At 47.3% G+C, this 26,838-nt stretch overlaps 1 protein-coding gene across 2 annotated transcripts in view; it reads left to right on the forward strand.

Moving 5' to 3' along the window:
* Nucleotides 1–26,838, forward strand: part of FGD4 (FYVE, RhoGEF and PH domain containing 4) — a 118,919-nt gene that overhangs the window by 8,341 nt on the left and 83,740 nt on the right. The window contains exon 1 of one of the 2 annotated variants that reach the window (XM_073567644.1): nt 24,737–25,193. The exons of the other annotated variant lie outside the window; for it this stretch is intronic. Coding sequence (XP_073423745.1) covers nt 25,067–25,193 — 127 coding nt within the window. The 5' untranslated portion in view covers nt 24,737–25,066. Of the gene's footprint in view, nt 1–24,736; nt 25,194–26,838 lie in introns of those variants that run through there. 2 annotated transcript variants of the gene reach the window in all.

Genomic DNA, 26,838 nt, shown 5'->3' on the forward strand with positions numbered 1-26,838 from the left:
ATTCCCCACCACACAGTATGATGGCCCCACAGTACATTCCCCCACACACAGTATGATGGCCCCACAGTACATTCCCACCACACACAGTATGATGGCCCCACAGTACATTCCCACCACACACAGTATGAAGGCCCCACAGTACATTCCCACCACACACACTATGATGGCCCTACAGTACATTCCCACACACACACTGTGATGGCCCAACAGTACATTCCCACCACACACACTATGATGGCCCCACAGTACATTCCCACTACACAGTATGATGGCCCCACAGTACATTCCCACTACACAGTATGATGGCCCCACAGTACATTCCCCCACACACAGTATGATGGCCCCACAGTACATTCCCCCACACACAGTATGATGGCCCCACAGTACATTCCCACCACACACAGTATGATGGCCCCACAGTACATTCCCACCACACACAGTATGATGGCCCCACAGTACATTCCCACCACACACAGTATGAAGGCCCCACAGTACATTCCCACCACACACACTATGATGGCCCTACAGTACATTCCCACCACACACACTGTGATGGCCCCACAGTACATTCCCCCACACACAGTATGATGGCCCAACAGTACATTCCCCCACACACAGTATGATGGCCCCACACTACATTCCCACCACACACACTATGATGGCCCCACAGTACATGCCCCCACACAGTATGATGCCCCACAGTACATTCCCACCACACACAGTATGAAGGCCCCACAGTACATTCCCACCACACACACTATGATGGCCCCACAGTACATTCCCACCACACAGTATGATGGCCCCACAGTACATTCCCACTACACAGTATGATGGCCCCACAGTACATTCCCCCACACACAGTATGATGGCCCCACACTACATTCCCACCACACACACTATGATGGCCCCACAGTACATGCCCCCACACAGTATGATGCCCCACAGTACATTCCCACCACACACACTATGATGGCCCCACAGTACAGTCCCACCACACACACACACACTGTGATGGCCCCACAGTACATTCCCCCACACACAGTATGATGGCCCAACAGTACATTCCCACCACACACAGTATGATGGCCCCACAGTACATTCCCACCACACACAGTATGATGGCCCCACAGTACATTCCCACCACACACACTATGATGGCCCCACAGTACAGTCCCACCACACACACACACTGTGATGGCCCCACAGTACATTCCCCCACACACAGTATGATGGCCCAACAGTACATTCCCACCACACACAGTATGATGGCCCAACAGTACATTCCCACCACACACACTATGATGGCCCTACAGTACATTCCCACCACACACACTATGATGGCCCTACAGTACATTCACACCACACACACTGTGATGGCCCCACAGTACATTCCCCCACACACAGTATGATGGCCCTACAGTACATTCCCACCACACACACTATGATGGCCCCACAGTACATTCCCACCACACACACTATGATGGCCCCACAGTACATTCCCACCACACACACTATGATGGCCCCACAGTACATTCCCACCACACACACTATGATGGCCCCACAGTACATTCCCACCACACACACTATGATGGCCCCACAGTACATTCCCACCACACACACTATGATGGCCCCACAGTACATTCCCACCACACACACTATGATGGCCCCACAGTACATTCCCACCACACACACTATGATGGCCCCACAGTACATTCCCACCACACACACTATGATGGCCCCACAGTACATTCCCACCACACACACTATGATGGCCCCACAGTACATTCCCACCACACACACTATGATGGCCCCACAGTACATTCCCACCACACACACTATGATGGCCCCACAGTACATTCCCACCACACACACTATGATGGCCCCACAGTACATTCCCACCACACACAGTATGATGGCCCCACAGTACATTCCCACCACACCGTATGATGACCCCACAGTACACTTGTGGCGCCCCCAGGAGTAAGGTCGCCACTATGGCATGGCCTTCCTCCAGGGAGGGTGATGTCATGCTTGGAAGCAAGGAAGGGTCTCTCTAGCAGTTAATCATTTTCATGCAACACTGTTCCCACTCCAGGCCAGCAGAGGGAGCTCTGAACCAGAAGCGGGGGTGGAGTGCTCTCTGATGGCCAGGAAGGGAAATTGGTCAGTTATTGTAAGGAGGGCAACGTGTGAAGACGTGTGGAGAGAAGGTGGAGGTTGAGCTGAGGATAGAGAGCTCCCTCCCAGTGAGAGCGCATGATCTGGAGCCTGGTATCCACGGTTGTATGGATACTGAAGGTCCTGCAACAGAAACCAGAGGAATAGGAAGCTGTAAATGCTCTATTCCCTCCTAAGACTCGGAGGCACAACAGCGACGGGTGAGCCAAGAGAGATAGAGGGCTACAGCTGTCTGCCATGCGAGGTAGTTCTAAGAGAAGATAAGAAGGAGGAACTTCTGTGTAACACTGTACTGCATGTACCTCAAGCTAGCGCTAGGAAGGAGACTACACAACCCATCTGATAGAGAGATTCCTGAGTTGCTTCCAGGCTAGCCTGCTCCTGTGCCATCTGTAACCAGGACCCTGGACTGCGTTTGCCAAGTAAAGGTAAAGAAACTGCACCCTGTTGTGTCCTTGCCTCCTTCCTGCAACATCCTCAGCACTGCTACATCTCTGTGCCAAACACTGCACCCTCTTCCTAAACATTCCGCTACACTGCCCTGGGACCAACAGCCCTACCTGTGGAGGGCTACAACATCATTGCTGCACTACACCATCAGTCCCAGCGGATCTGTCTGCAGCGTCGGCTTAACACCTGCCTTGCCGAACACCACAGGTGGCGTCACGAATCACTTATAAACTTTATTCCCAACTCAACACCTTTTACATGGGCTCCCAGGGCCACGGACCAGGTCACCGCTGCTGTGACAATCCCTTCTGAGGGACCAGCCTGGTACCGAGTACCCCACAGCCCTGGGAGGGCGACCCATTTTGGTGTCACGAACAGGATTACGGAGCCCGGTATCCCAGGGTCCTGTGTTTCAGAGGCTGTTGTGTGCTATAGACTGTGTGCAAAATTGGCGCCATTGCTGTCATTATCCCGCTGATTGGCGCGCGCAGGAAGAAAAAGGGGCAGGCCTTCATGGGCGGAGCCTGCCGCAGAGCGCGAAGAAGTGAAGTGCCGCGCGGGAAGAGAGGACAGCGCGCGAGAAGGGGAGGAGCTGAGGCCTACAGCCGGTAAGCCGCTCAACCCCAGGGCCTGGCAACCGTTAACTAGGGGGGAAGGAGAATGTCTCAGGCAAGCGCCGATGCTGCGGCTCCGGTAGCACCCACCGCAGCGGTCCCAATAATGCCGCTGTCTATGCCCTACATACCGGGAGCGGCCTGGCTACCGCAGTACTCGGGTGAGTCTCATACCCTGAGTGAATTTAAAGAGAGGCTGTGCAGTTTGTTTGAGGTGTATCCTCTATCTGAAAGCCAGAAGGTGAACATCCTTATTGGGCAGCTAACAGGTGCAGCACAGAGAGAAGTAAAAGCCTGGCAGGACACTGATAAAGAGACTGTTAAAAAGATCCTGGCTAAGCTGAGAAGCACCTTTGACACCCGCACTGCCGCTGAAATCAAGATGAGATTCTTTGGATGTAAACAGAAAGTACAGGACAGTATAAGGGACTATGCTCTTAACCTGCAGGAGGCGCTGCGAGCAGTTAAGCAAATTGATCCTGACAGTGTGAAAGAGGAAGACAAACTGTTAAAAGAGCAGTTCATTGAAGGACTCCTATCCAGTACCCACAGAGCGCACCTGCGTATCATAACCCTACAAAACCCTGATTTGGACTTTGCTGATTTCAAGGACAGGGCTATTCAGGTACTGCAGGAACCAACTGTCAGCCATCCAGCGCCCCCTAGGTGCCCAGCGATCACCTACCACCAGGAAGCAACATCTTTCCCTTCCATCCCTGTGGAGGCTGATGCACAGACTCTGGATAAAGATCCTACAGAAGAGCTGCGTCTTCAGGTCCAGGAGTTGACCAAAGGGATGGCTGCACTTACTAAAACCGTGCAGTCCCTGCAGGTGTCCTCCAAGGAGAAGATCCAGCTTGCTTCCAGTCCAGAGGATGTCCCGTGGCTCCAGAAGAGGAGAACCCCGCCACTCCGAGGGAGGAACAACGACCGCTATGACCAGGACGGACGTCCCATCTGTCGTCACTGCCACAAGGCAGGCCATCTTGCAAGATTCTGTCCTTTAAACGAGTAACCCCTGGGGCAGAGGGCCAACACCCAGGAGTAGGACCACAAGGCCCAAAGAACTGGCGAGCCAAGTATGTTGGAGGGAGACCGATCCTTCCAGTGGTGATTGACGGAATCCCCATGAACGCTTTGCTGGACACTGGCTCCCAGGTGACCACTATGCCCTATATCCTCTACAAGCGGTATTGGGCTGACTCTGAACTCGTTGCCCAACAGATGAACTGACAGTAGTTGCCAGTAATGGTCAGTTTTTGCCGCAGATAGGTTGTAAAGAAATTACTGTTAAAGTGGGGAGGGTGGAGCTAAAATCTCAAGGTCTGATAGTTGTGGATATTGATCGACGAGAATGTAATCCCATGATGACTCTTGGTACAAATGTAATTGAAAATTGTCTTTCGGAGGTTATTGTCTTGTTGCAACAGGTGGCTGAGACTGCTGGTTCCCGTGAACAATGAGTCCTGCAGAAGGAGATCAAGGCCCTGATGCAAAGACAGCAGGTAGAACTCTCTGGCGGAGAAATTGGCAGCGTCAGAGTGAGTGATGCTTTCCCCATTGCAATACCCCCCAGATGTGAAATGTTGATTTGGTGTCGGCAGCCATAGGTCTCAGAGGAAAAGATTACCAGGCATTGGTAGAGCCAGTGTTCTCTGATAGCAGGCCCACTGTCCTGACAGCCAGAGGAGTAGTTGATGTACGTAAAGGGAGAGTACCTGTACGCTTTTTGAATTGTGGGGAGGAAGAGGCCACAATACCTCGGTATGCCACAGTTGCTAAGCTGCTCACTGTCAGTAACAATGCAATGCAGGCAGCAGAGCCCTTGGTCTCATCCGACCAGGTGGAGGACAATGGCTCTGTCAAGCAGCTGGAGGAGTGGTGTCAGCAACTACAGGTGGGGACTGACTCTACTCCTTCATACCAGAAAAATGGGGTTTACAGGGTGACCCAGGAATATGAGCGGGTATTCAGTAAACACCCTCTAGATTTTGGGAAGGCAAAAGGGGTTCAACATCATATCCCCACTGGAGATCATCCACCCATAAAAGAAAGGTACAGACCTATACCCCCAACACAATACCAATGTGCTAGAGGCATGTTGAGAGAGATGAAGGAAGCAGGGGTCATCAGAGACAGTTGTAGCCCCTGGGCAGCTCCAATAGTTTTTGTAAAGAAAAAGGATGGTACTATGAGAATGTGTGTTGATTACAGGAAAATTAACAGCATTACACATAAAGATGCCTACCCATTACCCAGAATTGAAGAGTCATTAGCTGCACTTAAAACTGCTAACTACTTTTCCACCTTAGATCTCACTAGTGGGTATTGGCAGGTTCCCGTGGCAGAGGCAGAAAAAGAGAAAACAGCATTTACCACCCCAATGGGTCTCTGTGAGTTCAACTATATGCCATTCGGACTCTGCACTGCCCCAGGAACATTTCAACGGCTGATGGAGTGCTGCCTGGGACACATGGACTTTGAGACAGTCCTGTTGTACCTTGATGATGTCATTGTTTTCTACAAGACTTATGAAGACCATCTGGAGCACCTGGCTGAGGTGTTTGAAGCCTTGTCCAACTTTGGCCTGAAGGTGAAGCCTTCCAAATGCCACCTCCTGAAGCCCAAGGTACAGTACCTCGGTCATGTAGTGAGTGCAGAAGGTGTGGCACCAGATCCTGACAAAGTCACAGTCATCCGGGACTGGCCGAAGCCCAGCAACCTCCATGAAGTACGCCAATTCCTCGGGTGGGTAGGCTACTACCGAAGGTTCATCAAAGGCTTCACTGAAATAGCCACTCCTATGCAGAATCTCCTGGTGGGACAGTCTAAGAAAGCCAAACAGAAAAATTCCACATTTGAATGGACTGAGGAGTTGGAGAGGTCCTTCACCCGACTGAAGATGGCTCTCACAGGAGATGAAGTTCTGGCCTACCCAGATTATGACCAGCCCTTTGTGTTGTATACTGATGCCAGCAACGTGGGACTTGGAGCAGTACTGTCACAGGTACAGAATGGCAAAGAGAGGGTGATCTCCTACGACAGCAGAAAGCTTCATCCCACTGAAAGGAACCCTGACAACTACAGTTCCTTCAAGCTGGAGTTCCTCGCCATAGTCTGGGCTGTGATTGAAAGATTCAAGCATTACCTAGCTTCAGCCAAGTTTACCATCTTCACGGACAACAACCCGTTGACTCACTTGGACACTGCAAAACTAGGTGCACTGGAGCAGCGATGGATGGCTCGGCTGTCTAACTATGAGTTTAACATCAAGTACCGAGCGGGGCACAAGAATGCCAATGCTGATGCGCTGTCCAGAATGCCTAATCTGCCAGATGCACGAGAAGACCCTGAGGCTCTTGAAGAAGTAGAGTTACCTCCCTTCCACCGGCCAATTGCAGCCCAACGTGCCCAAGGAGTGAGAAACAGACGGTCTGGCTTGAAAGAGGTTACCCTAAATTCATTGCCCCATCATGACTGGGCAGAAACTCAGGATAATGACCCCGCAGTCCGCCTGGTGAAGGAGCTACTGTCACAAGCTGACTCACGCCCAGAGTCGAATGCTCCTGAAGATACCCAGCAGTTGTGGAAGGAAAGAGGTCGGCTGTTCATTTATAAAGGAAAGCTGTGTCGGAGGAGTATCAATGCCCGCACTCATGAGCTGGTCTGGCAGGTGGTGGTCCCAAAGAGAGAGGCATCAATGGTCTTGGAAGCATACCACAATGGAGCTGGACACTTCGGATGGAAGAAGTTGGAAGCCTTGCTCCGGGAGAGATTTTACTGGGCTGGTATGAGGAAAGCTATTGAAAATTGGTGCCGGGAGTGTGGACAATGTAACCTGCGCAGAAAGGATCGAAACAGCCAGAGAGCTCCTCTACAGCCAATAATAACCAAACAGCCACTCAATTTGGTAGCCCTGGACCATGTGAAGCTGTGCACTATGCTCTTACCATAGTGGACCACTACTCAAGATTCCTGGTAGTTGTGCCTGTCAAAGATCAAACAGCCAGGACAGCAGCCAGAGCCTTTCAACACCCACAGACCAATGGCATGTGTGAGAAGATGAACCAGGTGGTGATCGACCTGCTGAAGACCTTACCTTTGGAGGAGAGGAATCTGTGGCCAGAAAAGTTGCCAGATCTGGTAGACCTCTACAACCACATTCCTGTGAATTCCACCAACTGCACTCCAGCCTACCTAATGAGAGCGAGGCCTGGTAAACTGCCTATTGATTTGGATATGGGAGTCCTTACACCTGAATTGACGTCACCAGATGCTGTTTGGGACACAGAGAGGCAGCAACAGTACAGAAGAGTACAAGAATGTGTGGAAAAGAGTCTAGCTCAGGCAAGACAAAAACAAGAGAGGAACTACAACCAGCATGCCCCTGCAGTTCCCTTGTCACCAGGAGAACAAGTCCTCAAGAGGAAAAGGAGGATGCATAAATTGGATGACCAATGGGAAGCTGAACCCTACACCATTCTACCCTCAAACTTTGACAATACCAAGGTGTGCCTTATTAGTAAAGATGGAGGAGAAACCTCAGCAGCAGTATCAAGGGATCATTTGAAATTATGCCCTGACCATTTAAGAGAAAGAATGGAAGAACAAAATAACATCCAACCCATAGAAGAAGAAGAGGTCAACACTATACTTGGAGAATTCCTTGCAAATTGGACTAAAGTAAATGATGCTATAGTGGTGCCAGTGTTGACATTTCCCCAACTGGTAGTACAATAAGAAGTGACTCAAGAAAATCCGGAAAATCAGGCAGCAGATGCCACACCAGCAGTGGAGCCAGAGAACCCTCACCCTGCCAGTGGTGAATCTGTCATGCCCACAGTGAGTAGAACTGGTCCTAGGAAATCTAGTATCCCTGTGCTACGCAGAACCACCAGTAGTGTATCCAGTACATTACACACTACACCACTAGTTAGCACCAGACAACCAGTAAGATCGCCAATCACACCAGTGTTACGCAGGTCTACCCGTACTACACAAGGTATACCACCCATCAGATATCGCATATAAATAAGTTAAGGTAATGTTAACCTGTACATGTACATATGTAACTGTTTTCAAGTTTGTGCCTACAGATAATCTGTAAGAGTTTCCTTTGAATTTTCCAGGTTTGTTTCCATGGACATTTTGGCCACAGGACTGTGTGTGGTCACTAACCTTGTAAATAGTTCACCAATTGCCCAGGAATGGACCATGGACATTGATGCTTGGACTTATCATCATAGGACTATTTTTGGAGCTTTTGGTTTTTGTAAATTTTTTTCATTTTTCTCAAATCTTGTAACTTTCATAATGTTTATATGTTATTCATGTTTTCTTTTATCAGTCCAGGAGTACTGACTTGCACTAGGGGGGAATGTGGCGCCCCCAGGAGTATGGTCGCCACAATGGCATTGCCTTCCTCCAGGGAGGGTGATGTCATGCTTGGAAGCAAGGAAGGGTCTCTCTAGCAGTTAATCATTTTCATGCAACACGGTTCCCACTCCAGGCCAGCAGAGGGAGCTCTGAACCAGAAGTGGGGGAGGAGTGCTCTCTGAGGGCCAGGAAGGGAAATTGGTCAGTTAGTGTGAGGAGGGCAACGTGTGTAGACGTGTGGAGAGAAGCTGGAGGTTGAGCTGAGGATAGAGAGCTCCCTCCCAGTGAGAGCACATGATCTGGAGCCTGGTCTCCACTGTTGTATGGATACTGAAGGTCCTGCAACAGAAACCAGAGGAATAGGAAGCTGTAAATGCTCTATTCCCACCTAAGACTCGGAGGCACAACAGCGGCGGGTGAGCCAAGAGAGATAGAGGGCTACAGCTGTCTGCCATACGAGGTAGTTCTAAGAGAAGATAAGAAGGAGGAACTTCTGTGTAACACTGTAGTGGATGTACCTCAAGCCAGCGCTAGGAAGGAGACTACACAACCCATCTGATAGAGAGATTCCTGAGTTGCTTCCAGGCTAGCTTGCTCCTGTGCCATCTGTAACCAGGACCCTGGACTGCGTTTGCCAAGTAAAGGTAAAGAAACTGCACCCTGTTGTGTCCTTGCCTCCGTCCTGCAACATCCTCAGCACTGCTACATCTCTGTGCCAAACACTGCACCCTCTTCCTAAACATTCCGCTACACTGCCCTGGGACCAACAGCCCTACCTGTGGAGGGCTACAACATCATTGCTGCACTACACCATCTGTCCCAGAGGATCTGTCTGCAGCGTCGGCTTAACACCTCCCTTGCCGAACACCACAGGTGGCGTCACGAATCACTTATAATCTTTATCCCCAACTCAACACCTTTTACATGGGCGCCCAGGGCCACGGACCGGGTCACCGCTGCTGTGACAATCCCCTCTGAGAGACTGGCCCGGTACTGAGTACCCCACAGCCCTGGGAGGGCGACCCACATTCCCAACACGCAGTATGATGACCCCACGGTACAGTCCCACCACACAGTATGATGACCCCACGGTACAGTCCCACCTCACAGTATGATGACCCCACAGTACAGTCCCACCACACAGTATGATGTCCCCACAGTACAGTCCCACCACACAGTATGATGGCCCCACAGTACATATCCCACCACACAGTATGATGACCCCACAGTACAGTCCCACCACACAGTATGATGGCCCCACAGTACATATCCCACCACACAGTATGATGGCCCCACAGTACATATCCCACCACACAGTATGATGGCCCCACAGTACATATCCCACCACACAGTATGATGTCCCCACAGTACATATCCCACCACACACAGTATGATGGCCCCACAATAGATTCCCACCACACACAGTATGAAGGCCCCACAGTACATTCCCACCACACACAGTATGATGGCCCCACAGTACATTCCCACCACACACAGTATGATGGCCCCACAGTACATTCCCACCACACACAGTATGATGGCCCCACAGTACATTCCCACCACACACAGTATGATGGTCCCACAGTACATTCCCACCACACACAGTATGATGGCCCCACAGTACATTCCCACCACACACAGTATGATGGCCCCACAGTACATTCCCACCACACACAGTATGATGGCCCCACAGTACATTCCCACCACACACAGTATGATGGCCCCACAGTACATTCCCACCACACACAGTATGATGGCCCCACAGTACATTCCCACCACACACAGTATGATGGCCCCACAGTACATTCCCACCACACACAGTATGATGGCCCCACAGTACATTCCCACCACACACAGTATGATGGCCCCACAGTACATTCCCACCACACACAGTATGATGGCCCCACAGTACATTCCCACCACACACAGTATGATGGCCCCACAGTACATTCCCACCACACACAGTATGAAGGCCCCACAGTACATTCCCACCACACACAGTATGATGGCCCCACAGTACATTCCCACCACACACAGTATGATGGCCCCACAGTACATTCCCACCACACACAGTATGATGGCCCCACAGTACATTCCCACCACACACAGTATGATGGCCCCACAGTACATTCCCACCACACACAGTATGATGGCCCCACAGTATATTCTCTTCACACAGTATGATGGTAAATTAACTCACACACAGTATGATGCCTTCATAGTACATTCCCCGCCACACAGTATTATGCCCCACAATATTCTCCCCACACACAGTATGATGACCCCATGTTACATTCTCCTAATGTACAGGATAATATGCCCACAGTATATTCTCCCCACACCAAGTATGAAGCCCCCACAGCACATTTCTCCCACACACAGTATGATGATTCCACAGTACACTTTGCCACACAGTATGATGTTCTCCACACACAATATATTACCCCCCACATAGGTATCCCAATTGCCCTTGTATCCCGATTCTCTGCTGCTGCTGGTCGTGTGACCAGAAGTTTCTTCATTCTCTGCCCAGATTGGTGGAATTTGTGGGCTCCCTGCTTTACCATTGTATGAAATTGCATCTGTGGACACAGATACAGTTGACAATGGGACATTCCTGGGACCGCTCCCCAAATTAGTGATTGGCTCCTGGACAGTTGGGAACTATGGATGGATGGAGACAAATGGTCATGAAGTACCACCATTCTATAAGTATAGTCTATATTGCAGTAACGTGGTTAAATATTCATGCATTCACTGTTTAGCAGTTCCTGAGCTGCCTAATGATGGGGTGTAGGACTGCGATGGATGGTCTCAGCATAAAGAGCATGAAGGAACATGGGCCTTCGCGGGCACTGGGTTGGTTCATAGGGGTCTAATTAGTAAGAGTGCCGCTCTAGTGGTTTGGGGTATTTCAGATATCATATCAGATGATTAGATACAAATAGGATGTTAATTAGGATTTCCCCAGCAGATGGCGCTGTAGCAGTGACGATGCTGACGGGCGGCATATTGGAGTTTTAATAAGTTGCACATTTATTAGTCTGCTCTCTGCACTTCATCAAAAAGACATTTATTCTTGTCCAACTTAATAATCTCCTGCAAATTAAATGCCTAATAAATGAATATACGGAAATGCATCCTATTGAATATTTTATATCAACATTATATCCTTGTTTAAATCGCGCCATTCTGAATAAAATTGTACCTTCTCGTCAAATTGTACCTTTAGTCCGCACTCATATTCCGCTCATAGGAACCTTATCTACTGTTTATATTCTAACATTTATCATGGTGGGATTCCGAAAATGGAATTCTGCACTCGTTCCACCCCTATTTCATCATGGACTGTTCCTCCCCCATGCTTTACACTGAAGCTCTGCTTTTTTTGGGGGGGGTTCAAATTGGCTTCTGTGTACAAGCTCAAGCTCGACAATATGTCGGTGCAGGATGATTATAAACCTCAAGTCACCGATCATCTACCGGAAAATGGATCGTAAAGTAACTGCCCTGTAAACATCAGAATGGGAGGGAGGAGAGGTCCTAAAGTACTTCTTTGGATAATGTGATCGGTGACCTTGGACTAATCTTTATTTTTTTTTTTTTATTACTGTAGAGCTGTAAATATTCCTTCTGAAGCGGTATTTTATAGACATTGCCCTATGATTAGACACTTTGTTGTTATCCCAGTGCTTGGCCTGGGATCAGGAAATACCTGACACTCGCCTCCCTAGGCAATGATTCCCCAAAACTTAGGTCTTGCCAAGTGAGTGTGACCCTTCCTATCAAGACCCAAAACACCCCTCATCAACTACTCGTTTCTGGTCTTGTAATGCCATGCCCAGCCACTGGGGGGAGACAATGAGTTGCCATCATATCTGACTGCTAGGAAGTGTTATTGGACTAGCAATACCACCCCCAGCCACTTGGGGCAGTGATGAATTATTCTCGCTAAGATTTCCTACCAATGATCCAAGCTTTTGTGGCTAAAGGCCACATTGGATAGTTGTTGGTCAAAACTTGGATGAGTGTGCGTTTGTTCTATAAGGAGAGAGTGCACTTAGTAGCTCACAAGTGGTTAATCTCCCATGAGAACAAAGGATCGGGCCAGTTGTACTAGCTATTTTTTGTTTAGGTCCCCCATGGAAAATTAATGGAGCAGGTGCGTTGGGAAGAAAAGTGCCCAGTTCTGCCGATTGATGTGGGGCCTATTGGTCAGACCATCACTCGATTATCAAATTCTCACTGTTCATACAGTTTAAGCTGACAATCCCTTTAAATAGGACCTGTCACCTGCCTTGATTATGACATTTTCCCGTAAATGCCGCTGTTCTTCTGAATCTGGCGTTGTTTTTCTTTTGTTTCTACGTCTTTCCGTTCCGGAGATACGGCCTCCTCTTCCCGGTTTACAAATCTAGACTTTTTTAGCCAACTGGGTGTGGGTGTCTTTTTCAGCACCACACCCACTTGGCTAAAAAAGACTAGATTTATTTTCGGGGAAGAAAAGGGCCGTATCTCAGGAACGGAGAGGAGCAGGAACAAAAGAAAAACAACGCCGGATTCAGAAGAACAGCGGCATTTACACTGGGTAAAAAAAAAAATGTATTTATGGCAAGTGACAGGTTTTCTTTAAATTCTCTGAATTTTGCATTCAAAATATTAAAGCAAGTGAATGGGCCCCAGCTGTCCCTTCCCCCGTTGATTTACCAGCCAATCAATTTTAATTGGGCCTTTCTCATCTCATCTTGATGCTAATTCATAAATATTGATTTTCCATCCCGGAGTTGGATAAAGCCGGTGCCCACTCTGCCGCTCATATCGGCCCATCAGAAAGGGATTTTAAGGGTCTTCGGAGAAATGCTCCTAAAATCTCTTGTCATTGTGCAGGGAGGACTCTCTTGTGTCTACGCGTGAATTGAAGCCTTTCTTCTATTACAGAGGCACAGAACATCTCTTCTTCTTACTTATCCCTCGGGCTAATTTCCTTTGACAGATTGATAGGATAGGTTGGGGTTTTCACAAAACGGCCATGTATGTCACTCTAGAACAATGCTTTATAGGAAGACCGATCCTTCCCTGACTACGAATATGGTACGGAATGAAGTCATGCCATTGGAAAGAAAAGAGGTTTGGGAAAATGATGGGAATATTAGGACTTGGGCACACTCTCATCAGCACCCCTAATCGAGCGCTGATCAATTGTCTTAGCAGCCATGGGCCTACTAAAACTCCTAGTTGCTGCCATCATGGTCAGAGGCGTACATAAAAATCAACAGGCTCCATAGCAAAAAAAAAAAAATTAAAAATTCAGCAGGATCACAACTTTTCAGCCCCCCCATCAAAATATGACGCCACAACTGTAGCCCCCAATACAGCCCTTCTTACCTTATAATGGCTCTATATACATTAAAGTGGACTCAACACGACCCTCCACGCAGTATGACGGCCCCAACACGACCCTCCACACAGTACGACGGCCTCAACGTGACCCTCCGCGCGGTAGGACGGCCCCAACGCGACCCTCCGCGCGGTAGGACGGCCCCAACGCGACCCTCCGCGCGGTAGGACGGCCCCAACGCGACCCTCCGCGCGGTAGGACGGCCCCAACGCGACCCTCCGCGCGGTAGGACGGCCCCAACGCGACCCTCCGCGCGGTAGGACGGCCCCAACGCGACCCTCCGCGCGGTAGGACGGCCCCAACGCGACCCTCCGCGCGGTAGGACGGCCCCAACGCGACCCTCCGCGCGGTAGGACGGCCCCAACGCGACCCTCCGCGCGGTAGGACGGCCCCAACGCGACCCTCCGCGCGGTAGGACGGCCCCAACGCGACCCTCCGCGCGGTAGGACGGCCCCAACGCGACCCTCCGCGCGGTAGGACGGCCCCAACGCGACCCTCCGCGCGGTAGGACGGCCCCAACGCGACCCTCCGCGCGGTAGGACGGCCCCAACGCGACCCTCTGCGCAGTATGACGGCCTCTATACAACATAATGGACCTCATGCAAACCTCCACACTGTATAATTGCTTGCATGCAGTATAATGGCTGGCTCCGTATAGCTGATACAAGATGCCGATAGTGCAATGTCAGGATGGGGGGTACTGGAGCTGACACCGTCCCTCCACCCCCAGTCTTACGGGTCCCATACCGAGGAAATGAGCATAGGATTTGGAGGAGACTGTCATTTAACCATGTACTGTTTGCTCTAAATTCTGCACTCGATCAAACTGCGATCACAGGTTCAAGTCCCCTAGTGAGGCTAAAAGAAAAAAAGAGAAAAATTTAAATCACTTCCCCTTTTTCCCAGTGTAAAACTTAACAAAGCTCCATCGGTGAAAAAATAAACAGGTACAGGTCTCAGAAATTGGTAATAGAAACAAAGATTTTCAGAATTTTTTAAAAAAAGTTGTAATCACCACTATGTAAATTTGGAATGCCATAAAAACAAACCTGAAAAAGTAATGACGGTAATGATTTCTCTTTTTTTTTCATAACTTCACTGAACTTTGGATTTTTTCCTCCTGTTGTTCAGTATATGATAAAATGAAAATAAAGTTATGGCTCTTGGAATAAAGGAAGAAAAAAAAAATGGAAAAATGCAACTGGTAGTGTCTGGTATTGCAGCTCAGCTCAGTCTCATTAAAGTGACTAGGACTGAGCTGTAATACCAGTCACAGTCCCTGGATAAGGGTGGCGCTATTTCTTGAGGACAGAAAGTGTCAGATATTAGTGACGGTAGACACCAGCACGAAAGTAATGCAGCATCTAAGAGGTTAAAGGGAAGCTGTGTACACTATACCGTACAGGAACATTTCAGAGTTACTCGGATCCTTTTTTTTGTTTGGTTGATGAAAAAGGAAACCGCTCCGGGTCGTGAAACTCCGGTGAGAAAGTCCATTTTCCGTCAATGATGCTGAGATAAGTTATGCTCTGGATGGCAACTCGAAAATTGCTAGTGGGGCATTGACATGCACGGGCGGACTCCGCTCGCTGCAGAAAGTAAAAGGCCGGTCCCTTTTGTGTCTATGGTGAAGAGCAGGAGATCACACACATTTGGGTATTGACCTAGATTGGTTTTGACATTTTTTTTCTAGGTTTCCTTTCATGACCATTTTGAATTGCGGCGTTCCTCTGTTATTCCTGCTGGAAACGTAGAAGTAAAAACTGTTACCATTCCTCCAATTAGATGACAGGAAGGAACCTATCTACAGTGACATCATCCCTATGCCGGAAGAAAAGTCATTGAGTTCTGATGACAACAGGAGGCGGAGAGGAATCTCGTTGAATTGGGGAACGCAGGGGTGTAGCTAAGTGGTGGGAAACCGGTGTGTAGCGATCACACAGAATCATTGAGATTATTACTGCAAGTGGCCCAGGATGGAGGATGTTATTCCAGGAAGAGTCCCAGGATGTTGGACATTTGACAAGGAAGGGGCCCAGGATGGAGGACGTTGGACAAGGAAGGGGCCCAGGATGGAGGACGTTGGACAAGGAAGGGGCCCAGGATGGAGGACGTTGGACAAGGAAGGGGCCCAGGATGGAGGACGTTGGACAAGGAAGGGGCCCAGGATGGAGGACGTTGGACAAGGAAGGGGCCCAGGATGGAGGACGTTGGACAAGGAAGGGGCCCAGGATGGAGGACGTTGGACAAGGAAGGGGCCCAGGATGGAGGACGTTGGACAAGGAAGGGGCCCAGGATGGAGGACGTTGGACAAGGAAGGGGCCCAGGATGGAGGACGTTGGACAAGGAAGGGGCCCAGGATGGAGGACGTTGGACAAGGAAGGGGCCCAGGATGGAGGACGTTGGACAAGGAAGGGGCCCAGGATGGAGGACGTTGGACAAGGAAGGGGCCCAGGATGGAGGACGTTGGACAAGGAAGGGGCCCAGGATGGAGGACGTTGGACAAGGTAGGGGCCCAGGATGGAGGACGTTGGACAAGGAAGGGGCCCAGGGTGGAGGACTGTATGCCAGGAAGGGGCCCAGGGTGGAGGACTGTATACCGGAAAGGGACCCAGGGTGGAGGACTGTATACCAGGAAGGGGCCCATGATGGCTGACATTAGTACAAGATGGGAGACGTTATTACATTTAAGGGGGTAAGCAGGTCCAAACTTTGCATTGAGACCCATCGGACTCTAATTACACTACTAGGTGACAGGGCGACTGCCAATAAAACATTTTATACCTAGGCTGGAGTATTTACATTCAGGGTGAAGGCGGTAGATTGGACTTTTTCCTAGGTGAAAACCTAGCCACAGGGGGCAAACAGTATTATCTTATAACCAGGCTAATAGAAATATACAGGTGTTTAGAAAAAAAGTGACGTCATTAAGAGCTGTAACGGCTGTCACTACCTGTTATCACTTTTAGAAAATGTTCAATAGCTATCCATATATAACGACAAAAGGAGAGTCAGAAAGGTTAGGCCGCTGAATTTCAACATGTCTGATCGCTTTGTTCCTAGGGAAGACAAGCTGCTGCCAGAGCTCTCTGGCAGCAACTTATCTTCCCTGGGAACCAAAGGATTAACCATATTGAAAACCATCAGTCTAATCCTTCTTTACCACCAACATCTGCCATCAAAGAAAAAGTCAAGACTCCCCCCTCCGCCTATACACATTAGATGGTCATCCAATCCATATAAATTGTCAGGTTGGTCCAATATTGGCTTTAAAGGGGATGTAACAATCGGCAACTAAAAGGTTGAATGGAAGTGGAATACAGGTGGAAAGTCTTCTTAAAGGAGTCTTTGAAGATTACCAAGAAGGGTCTACAGAAATTATATCGTTCTTGACTGTGGGTTTTGGATGTTGTAATTTTGAATTGAAAAGGGTTGCAATACCCCACAAAGCTAATGGACGAGAATAACGCTGTTCATGAAAAATCTAGACCCTTGTCAAGGACAAACCCCCAATAAACGTATAGTCGGCTCTCTACATAAAATTCCTATCTTGGGACACAGATGAAGATTGACCCCATGATCACATCACCATTGTTTACCCTCTTTTCTTTACGTCGCTTCCCTCCCCCGACGTAATTAAAGGCTCTTGTTGGTGCATTAAATGGCTAATGGGTTAAGCCTAAATACATTAGGATTACTGATTAATCTCCATTACTACTGGCATGTGCCATAGACCAGTCTTTCCTCGAAATCAAAAAAAATCCTTTTCATGAAGACCAAGGAACCTTTCCGACATAAAAGAAGTTGACATTTTCCAGCTCTGAGAAATTTCCTGTCATTTAGATAAATTGGAGAATAAGACACCGAGTTCAGATCTGCTCTGTTCCTCTGGAGAATATAAAGATTTATACTAGACTATTTTTTTAAGGAGTATAATATGAATTGCATACGTCAAAGCTAAATTTTTACACGAAAAAATGTGAATTATTAAATTAAAAGGCATTTTCAGCTTTTTTTTTGGGTGAACTTGATTGGGCATACTTTACTCTTCATTAGGGTCCAGATCGGGCAGATCAGAGACTGGATACGTGTCCTCTATGCTCCTCCTAGGTGGAAAATGATGTTCTCTAGATGGCAGCCTTGGTCAATGTACATTTTATTCTGGTAAACATTATGGATATGGTGTAGGACTAGATGTAAAGGCGCATGCGCGATTATTTCTGGCAAAGTATGGGCAGCCAAGATTACCAGAGTCGGGGTAGTCAACATTTCAAGGTGAGGATCAATCTCAAATTGATGAAAAATTTTAAAATTTACTACCAGTGAGTGACTCAAGAATTTGCATTTCGTTTTCAGGTTGAGGATGATATGAGGTTAAGGTTGGACCTTTAGTGGGGCACGTTTGGCAAACGTTTGTGTCTCCTTTTGGGGCTTCTGTCTAAAACCAATGAAAAATTCAAATTTTTCATTATTTTAAACTGAAGTCCCGAAGGTGCCACAAACATGTGCTAAATGGGCCCCATCAAAGGTCCAACCTTTGAACGGAATCCCCAATGGAGCTATTCAATTTTGTGCTCCACTAAGCTTCTGGTCTGTCTGTGTCCATTTTTGTTATCTTGGTTAGTCACAAAAGCATGGAAGACCTCTTACAAGACCTTACTTATTCTATGATGTCGCGTGAGGCCTAGTGACTATGCCTCACAAAATGTCTTGACAGTCGCGGGGCCAAAATAGCACTAGAAGTGCCGAGGATGTCGGGCACATAAGAGAAGATTGACTGCCACAGGGGACCTGTTTGGATGCCAAATCAAGGTGACGCAAATCAAATTGCTAATCTCTAGTCATTGGAGATCATAATCATGGAGTTGATGGTTGTTTTTCACCACCCTTGTACTTATTAAACCCACCATTGCTCATTTTTTCCCTACCCTAACTACCTTATCTACCCATCTCCCACGTACTGGAGCCAAGAATCATGTGGTCACTACCATTTCTCGAACTCCCAGCCTCAAGGACCCCTTAATGATTCCATACTGTCCTGACCCCTATTTGACCTAGTTTACCCATTTGTACCAATGGGCCATGGGTTCCAACCATTCCAATGAACCATCTGCATGAACTTGTAGGTTCTATCAATGTCCACATGGGTTTCCTCCCACTTTCTGATAAGCTTAGTTCTTCAGTCTTCTTCCTAGATCTAATTTAGTCTTCGACCAAAAAAAGGAAGCAAAGTTAGTTAATAACCCCCCCCTCATATTCTACGTAGCTCTGTTCAGATATATTTGTCTACTTCTGTATGTAGAATGCATGGTGCGTGCATGGCAAGGAAGCTGGGAAGGTAAGCGACGGGGCTTCAAACAATCCAAAATAACAATTGTGAGGAACCGTTTCCTCCGTGTTTTGAAATGCTCTCGCAAGTTTCCTGTGGTTGCAAATTGTTCACAGCTTTACAAAATATACAGCATTTCCTATAAAGCTGCCTTAATGTTAACGCTGGCAGCGGCACTGATCTATCGAGACGTGTGGTTCTAAGAGAGGATTTTTGGCAGACTTCCCTGCAGAGATGTAGAGACACCCGGAGAAGAGGAGACGCTCATGGGGGGGTGTGAGTATGAACCATTTTCTCCGTTTTTAATAATACACACTTCCTGGGCCCTAAATCTGGACCCCTACATCTGCCGTGTGTCACTTTTAGAATCCTGGTGTCTTATGCGGTATAGGGGGCTATATGGGTCTCAGGTGTAACTACTACCCCTGCTCCGACACGTAGCCTTATCTAGGCAGGTAACGCACACCCACCAGTTCCTCTTCACTTTTCTTCCTGTGTGGTTTTGCCGTAATGAGTTTGCAACCTACTCTGTGTCTTATGATCAGACCGTTGTACTATTATTATGTGACCTTTGCTTTTTTTTAGGCTTTTGATAGTTTTGTTGTTTTTTTATGGGGTTTATGTTTATGTTTTTGTGCTTTTGGTTTCTAAAAACAGAATCTAGACCTAGAATAAAGTTGTTCTTTGCTGGTTGTATGTACCTTAAGTTGTGTGTCCATATTCTTAAGGATATTCATATTCTAGGCCTTTTATAGTGTGGCACCTGTTGATTCCATCTTGCTTATTTTTTTTCTGTACCCTTTATCGGCCAACCCTGGCTACTATGGTGCCAAACGATGGTCCCAGGGCATCCATTATTCAAAATCCTACAGAGAGGCCCTATATTTTTACAGCTGGAGTACCCCTCTAAATACCGTAGTTAAAGGTGCACAACCATAGACATGCTGCATATATCCCTATAGCTTAGGTTGGCACCAGACTTCTTCCGTATAGCTGGTTTTATAGAAAAAAATGGTCTATGGGCAGCCACAAAGGTCATCTTACGGATTTCTGTTTTGTTCCCCCCCCCCCATAACTTTAGTCAACATAATGTTTCTATTTCCATACCGCCATATGGTGCTATGGTCATATCACTTTATACAGCCCACATAATACCACCATATAGTTCCTATATAAATGTGTCTTAATAATATTTCCGTAAGGAGTCCACAAAATACTGCTACATGGTTTCTCACATATTACAATTCAATAGTTAAATAATAGCGCCATACCGTGACAAATAATTATATAATCTACTGGGTGGTTGTATAGTTCTCAGGTTTCTGCCTTCAAAAGAGGAACTTTAGAAAACTAGAGCCTTAGGCAATTGCCTAGTTTGTCACCCTTAAAACTAGTCATGGGTGTTAGGTGCCTGTTCAATACTTACAACACTGCGTGTTCTCCTCAGACCCTGCAACATGGAATTATTACCCAATGATGCCCCCCTCTACTCTACCTATCATTGCTGGCAGTCATGTTGTTTGTAAGAACTGATTATTTTTAGGGGATTTCATTTTGTTTCTGTGGTGAAACAGTTGCGCCAGTATTACGTTGTCACTATATGGCGGTATGCATTATTTGTCTCATTGTAACAGTGAACCTGTATGAGGCTTTATCATCTGCTTCATATCTCAACTTGGAAAGGGCTCTGTTGTTTCTCCAACTAGTTTGCGGAACGTTCCCTTGTATAAACCATCAGAGGCTTAGATTTATAGAGAGTGTAAAAGCTGGAACATAAGTATGAGATCCCAGATTACAATCACTGGGTACAGAAAGCCATATTTGGTGCTGGACTCTCAGGCAAGGGGGCCATTACACAATTTGGGGGGGAGGGTAAAAGGAGTCGCTCTTATGTGTTCACTACACGTATCTTGAAGTTCCCGGGTTCCAATATAAAATCTGTAACGGGGCCCCCCACCTGCCATATGCTATTTAAAATACTGGTTTAGGGGGAATTAGATTCCCCTCAGGCACCGGACCACTGCTTCCACAGCAGCGGCTGTACCCCTAAAAAAACAACCTCATTCTAGTGAAGAAAATCAAGCGATTTCTTCCCAGTCTGCAATGGCTGATAACAGGGAATAATAGCTTTTAATTGCACATGCAGAGGAGATTAAGGCTCCCATAGTGCGCACCAGTCTTAATAAACGTGTCGCTGGAGTACAGTCACCCGGATCTGAATTCATTAATGAATTAGGCGCGACTGTCTCGCTTTTCCGTCATCTCTCACGCTTTTCCGTCATCTCTCTCTCGCGCTTTTCCGTCATCTCTCAGGAGCTTTTCCGTCATCTCTCAGGAGCTTTTCCATCATCTCTCAGGCGCTTTTCCGTCATCTCTCAGGCGCTTTTCCGTCATCTCTCAGGCGCTTTTCCGTCATCTCTCAGGCGCTTTTCCGTCATCTCTCAGGCGCTTTTCCGTCATCTCTCAGGCGCTTTTCCGTCATCTCTCAGGCGCTTTTCTGTCATCTCTCTCGCGCTTTTCTGTCATCTCTCGCGCTTTTCCGTCCTCTCTCACGCGCTTTTCCGTCATCTCTCACGCGCTTTTCCGTCATCTCTCTCGCGCTTTTCCGTCATCTCTCACGTGCTTTTCTGTCATCTCTCACGCGCTTTTCCGTCATTTCTCATGCGCTCTTTTCCATCATCTCTCTCGCTCTTTTCCGTCATCTCTCTCGCTCTTTTCCGTCATCTCTCTCGCTCTTTTCCGTCATCTCTCTCGCTCTTTTCCGTCATCTCTCTCGCTCTTTTCCGTCATCTCTCTCGCTCTTTTCCGTCATCTCTCTCGCTCTTTTCCGTCATCTCTCTCGCTCTTTTCCGTCATCTCTCTCGCTCTTTTCCGTCATCTCTCTCGCTCTTTTCCGTCATCTCTCTCGCTCTTTTCCGTCATCTCTCTCGCTCTTTTCCGTCATCTCTCTCGCTCTTTTCCGTCATCTCTCTCGCTCTTTTCCGTCATCTCTCTCGCTCTTTTCCGTCATCTCTCTCGCTCTTTTCCGTCATCTCTCTCGCTCTTTTCCGTCATCTCTCTCGCTCTTTTCCGTCATCTCTCACGCCCTTTTCCGTCATCTCTCACGCCCTTTTCTGTCATTTCTCACGCGCTTTTCCGTCATGTGTTGCTCTTACCAACTTCTGGTTTAACGTCACTGCTATGCGTTGCGCACAGATGATTATTACGCTACGGCAGGGAGATGAAACTCTGCTCGTAATAACCAATAAGAACCTGAGGTTCAAGACTGAAGAGGGGGCGCCATCCATGAGGCGATGTGACCTCAGATAGTCTTACCTTTCCTATCCTTATTTACACTTTATCCTCTTATATCGGAGGTAGTAATGGGCGCCATTTCAACAAAACGCTTCAGGAACTAAGAGGCTGAAAGAAAAAAAAACCCTGCATTTATTGCTCTTAGCAACCAATCACAGCACAGCTTTCATGTTGAAGACTGCTCTGGTAATGTGAAAGCTGGGCTGTGATTGGTTGCTATGGGTAACTAGGACAGCTCTGAAAAATGGGCTTAGGCCACAGCACAGGCCCAAAATGGCAACGAGCCACTGTTTCATCAAAACACAATACAGGTGAAGGGAGTCGCATGTGCTATAAGACCACATTCACCTGCATTACACATAGCGATTTTGGCCACATGATTTTTTTTGCGTCTAAAGTCGCCAAGTAGCCCCAACCTTGAAGAGGGTGGCACAGGATTAGAAAAAATGTCTGGCCTCTTGGAAAAAAACAGTGCCACACCTGTCCATGTTTATTTCTGGTATTGAAGCCTGGCACTATTGAAGTGAATCAGCAGAGTTGTAATACCATGAATGACCTGTAGACACCAGTGGCGCTGTTAAGTTGCTGTTTTGTTTTTTTTTGCTGGAAAGCAGTACCATAGTTTGACACTGTGCAGTCTGCACTGTGTTCAGAAAAGTTTCTATAGTGCATGCAGGGAGTTGTAATTTTGCGGATTGCTAATTTAGGGAGAAGTGGTTTCTGTGGAACTGTAATGGGAACTGAGCATTCCCATCTAGGACATTTATGGGATATCGATAATCCATTTTTATAACATAATCGCAGGGTGCCCTGATTGTCAGACGATCATTGATCGCTTGGAAGATCAGAGATCTGTTCAATTACTCTGCTGCTCCCCCGCAGGATACATAAGGTATTACACAGTACCCATTAAAATCAATATTCTCTCTCCATAATGAATGAAAATGCTTTTTATAATAGATGAGTACCCTGAATAAAGGATTCCCCCTCCAGGATATGTACTTTTCAGCCATAGTAATCCACGCTGAATGTCTGTGCATCAGGGCACTCTCCGATTATCCCATTCAGTGTGGATTGTTGACTATGGCTGAAAGATATCTTGGAGAGGGTGTCCTTAATTCAGAGTCTTCTCTTATAATAAGCATTGTTTTGAATTACATGGACAGTATATTTATTTTAATGGGTACTGCGTAATACCTCAATTCTCCTGCGGGGGAGCTTTAGTGGAATTGAACACTTGCTGCTAGGTTTCTCCACTGATCACAGCTGGTCAGTGATTGGGATAATCACTGGGTGCCCTGTCAGTTGTGATCGATGGGGAAACCTGGCCACAAGTGTTCGATTTCCCCTGTAGGAGAACTGAGGTATTACACCGTATGGATTGTACAACAATACTTATGATAAAAGATGAGGATTCTGAATTAAGGACCCTTCTCCAAGGTAAGCATTTTTCAGCCATAGCCAACAATCCACAATGAATGGGATAATCAGAGGGTGCCGTGATGCACAGACATTGTGTGGATTTTAATTGGTACTGTGTAATTCCTCATTTCTCCTGCGGGGGAGCTGCAGGGAAATTGAACACTTGCTGCTATTAGCGATTGCGATAATCCCAGAGGGGCCTAATAATCAGACAATCGCTGGTCAGTTGTGATCAGTGGGAAAACCTGGCCACAAGTGTTCCATTCCCCTGCAGCTCCCCCGCAGGAGAATAGAGGTATTACATATTACCCATTTAAAATCAATATCCTCTCCATCCAATGCACAAAAATATGTTTAAATAATAGATAAGGACCCTGAATTAAGGACTCGACCTATCCAGAGTTAATACTTTTCAGCCGTAGTGGGAAGTTTTACAGAGCGTTTTATACAGGCCGTTCACACATGTAATTGAATCCAGTCTTGGTAATTCCTGCCGGGGCTGTGCTATAATAAGCCCATAAGGAAACGCTCATCCAGAGCCCTCATATGAAATCCATGTGTGGTCCTTGCGATTAATCTGTGAATGGGGAGACAATAGTTTTTCGTTTTGGCACACGCTACGTCTTGTTCCTCCCTTTGCAGTGAAAAAAAAAAAAAGGAAGGAGAGCAAAAAAAAAAAAAAAAAACCCTCTTGCTGACAAAGTCCCGGCCCCGATTCTTTATTCGCAGTCTAGGTCGCCTTCCAGTCTTTTATTCTGCAAACTAGAGCACTGGGATAAAAGAAAAAAAAAAAGCAGAAAAAAAAAAATTCCGCACCTGTCAGCCAGGCTTTGCCATTGCCAGGGGCAGCTTGTCCCTTCATTAAGAAATTTGCAAAGCCCAGGGACAATGGATGAAAAAAAAAAAGAAAAACTAGTTGCCCAATAGGCAGGAGCTGCATTCATCCAATGGAGTAAGCGGAGGTCGGTTACCACGGATATCGCCATCTGTTCCCTCCCCACTGGAATGTGGAGCTTGCTGGAGAAAAGCTGGGAAGCAATACAGTGTGGGTCCGGAGACCTGCGGCGGGGGGGAAATCCCAGAATTAGGACTGATCGGACCGGGTTCCATGGTCACGTCATTTCTGGATCAGGTAAGAAAAGATCCGGTCGTTCCCAAAATTTCCGCTTTTCCCATCGCCCATGATGGGGTCTTGGTCCCAAGTAGAAAGATAATGCTGAAAATCCCCATTCCCTTTGTTGTCTATGACTTGCCGCTTGCTCTACCTGCCTCCATTGGGGATGCTCTGGAAGGATGAAGGGTGGTATAAGGGGGAGGTTGCCATTGCAGCAATCCGCTCCTTCCAGAATCATGGGATCTGGTGCGTTTTTGCAGCCCCCCATTCAGAACTTTCAAGCAGAAGCTATGGATTTCCTCACCCGTAAAGCGAGACCATCTCCGGACCCCCCTTTGCCCTCAGGCCCTGGTCTTGTTTGTCCCTGATTCTGTAGAGTAGGAGGTTACTAGAGATTTGGCTTTTTGGATAAAGGACGCATGCTTGGCATATTTCTCCGGGCTGCGGATCAGTGAGGACAACAATTGGGTCCCTTGTTTCTTCCTTATGGATTTCTAATAGAGTGAGATGTATAGGCCCTTGTTGAATGGGTTAATGCCTAATATATATACCCCCTACTGTACTGTCTAAGGGGCGTGACCGGTTGAGAGAGAGCCTGGTTTGGTCGCTGTGTCCTGCCTTTCCTTAATGTGGCTTTTTACTGCAATTAAATAGGCATTTACCCCTCAAATTAATTTGTCTGTATTTCAAAAGGGCATTTGCCCCCCCCAAAAAAAAAATTATCATATTTGCAATACTGAATCCCAAAAAAGGGTATATCTGCAGTTTATAAAACAAAATAAAATATTTGAAATTAAAAGGGTATTGTCCCCCGAAATGGCCATATCAGCCATTCAAAGGGTTCCCCCCCCCCACACAACCATCTCCACAAAAATCACCATGTCTGCAATTCAACGTGCCCTTACCCCCAAAATGACCGTATCAGCTGTTCAAAGGGCATCTACTCTAGATTCAAAGGGCATTTACCCCCCACCCCTCCAAGAAAGACCATGCCTGCTGCTCAAGTGGCATTGGTCATCTATCTCCAAAGTAGGATAACTACAATTGAAAGGGTATTGTCATGTCTAAAATTCAAGGAACATTTTACACCCCCAAAATAACAAATCTGCTGTAAACATTTACCCCCCCCCCCAAAAAAAAATTACCACAGCTGCAAATTAACATGATAATTTTTGGGCCCAAAAATAATCTTTTAAACAGTTATAGGACCCAGCTTGGCAAAAAATTTGGAATGGCAAATCTATTTTTGCAGCAAATTGGGAATATAGCCCTACAGAGCAAATTTATTTTGGTGTTTAGGATTGTAGGACAGCTGTATAGCGGGCGATGCGGAGGCTGGGAGGCCTATTGGTGGTCATCCAGCTTTCCCTAAAACAGGAGAAAAAGTCCTTTTGAAATTCTAATTTAAAGCACATGTGTAAGGATTTGACATTTGCAGCTTAGAGTTGTGGGTGCTATTTTTGTGTTCATTGCATAACGAGTGTCTTGTGACTTTTTTTTTTTTTTTTCAGGATGTGATACTGTTGTGTCAGTGAAGTTTGGTTGCTTAGATTGTGAGCTCTGTGGGGGAGAGACAATTTAGTAATGTGAATTTTGTGGGGCCCCGTGGCAAAATATCCAATTTTCTGCCTATGTCACCTGACATACTAATGATGTGCTGCCA

The sequence above is a fragment of the Dendrobates tinctorius genome, unplaced genomic scaffold, assembly GCF_039654945.1.
Source record: "Dendrobates tinctorius isolate UK_male_01 unplaced genomic scaffold, ASM3965494v1 ptg000020l, whole genome shotgun sequence".
Taxonomy (NCBI): Eukaryota; Metazoa; Chordata; class Amphibia; order Anura; family Dendrobatidae; genus Dendrobates; species Dendrobates tinctorius.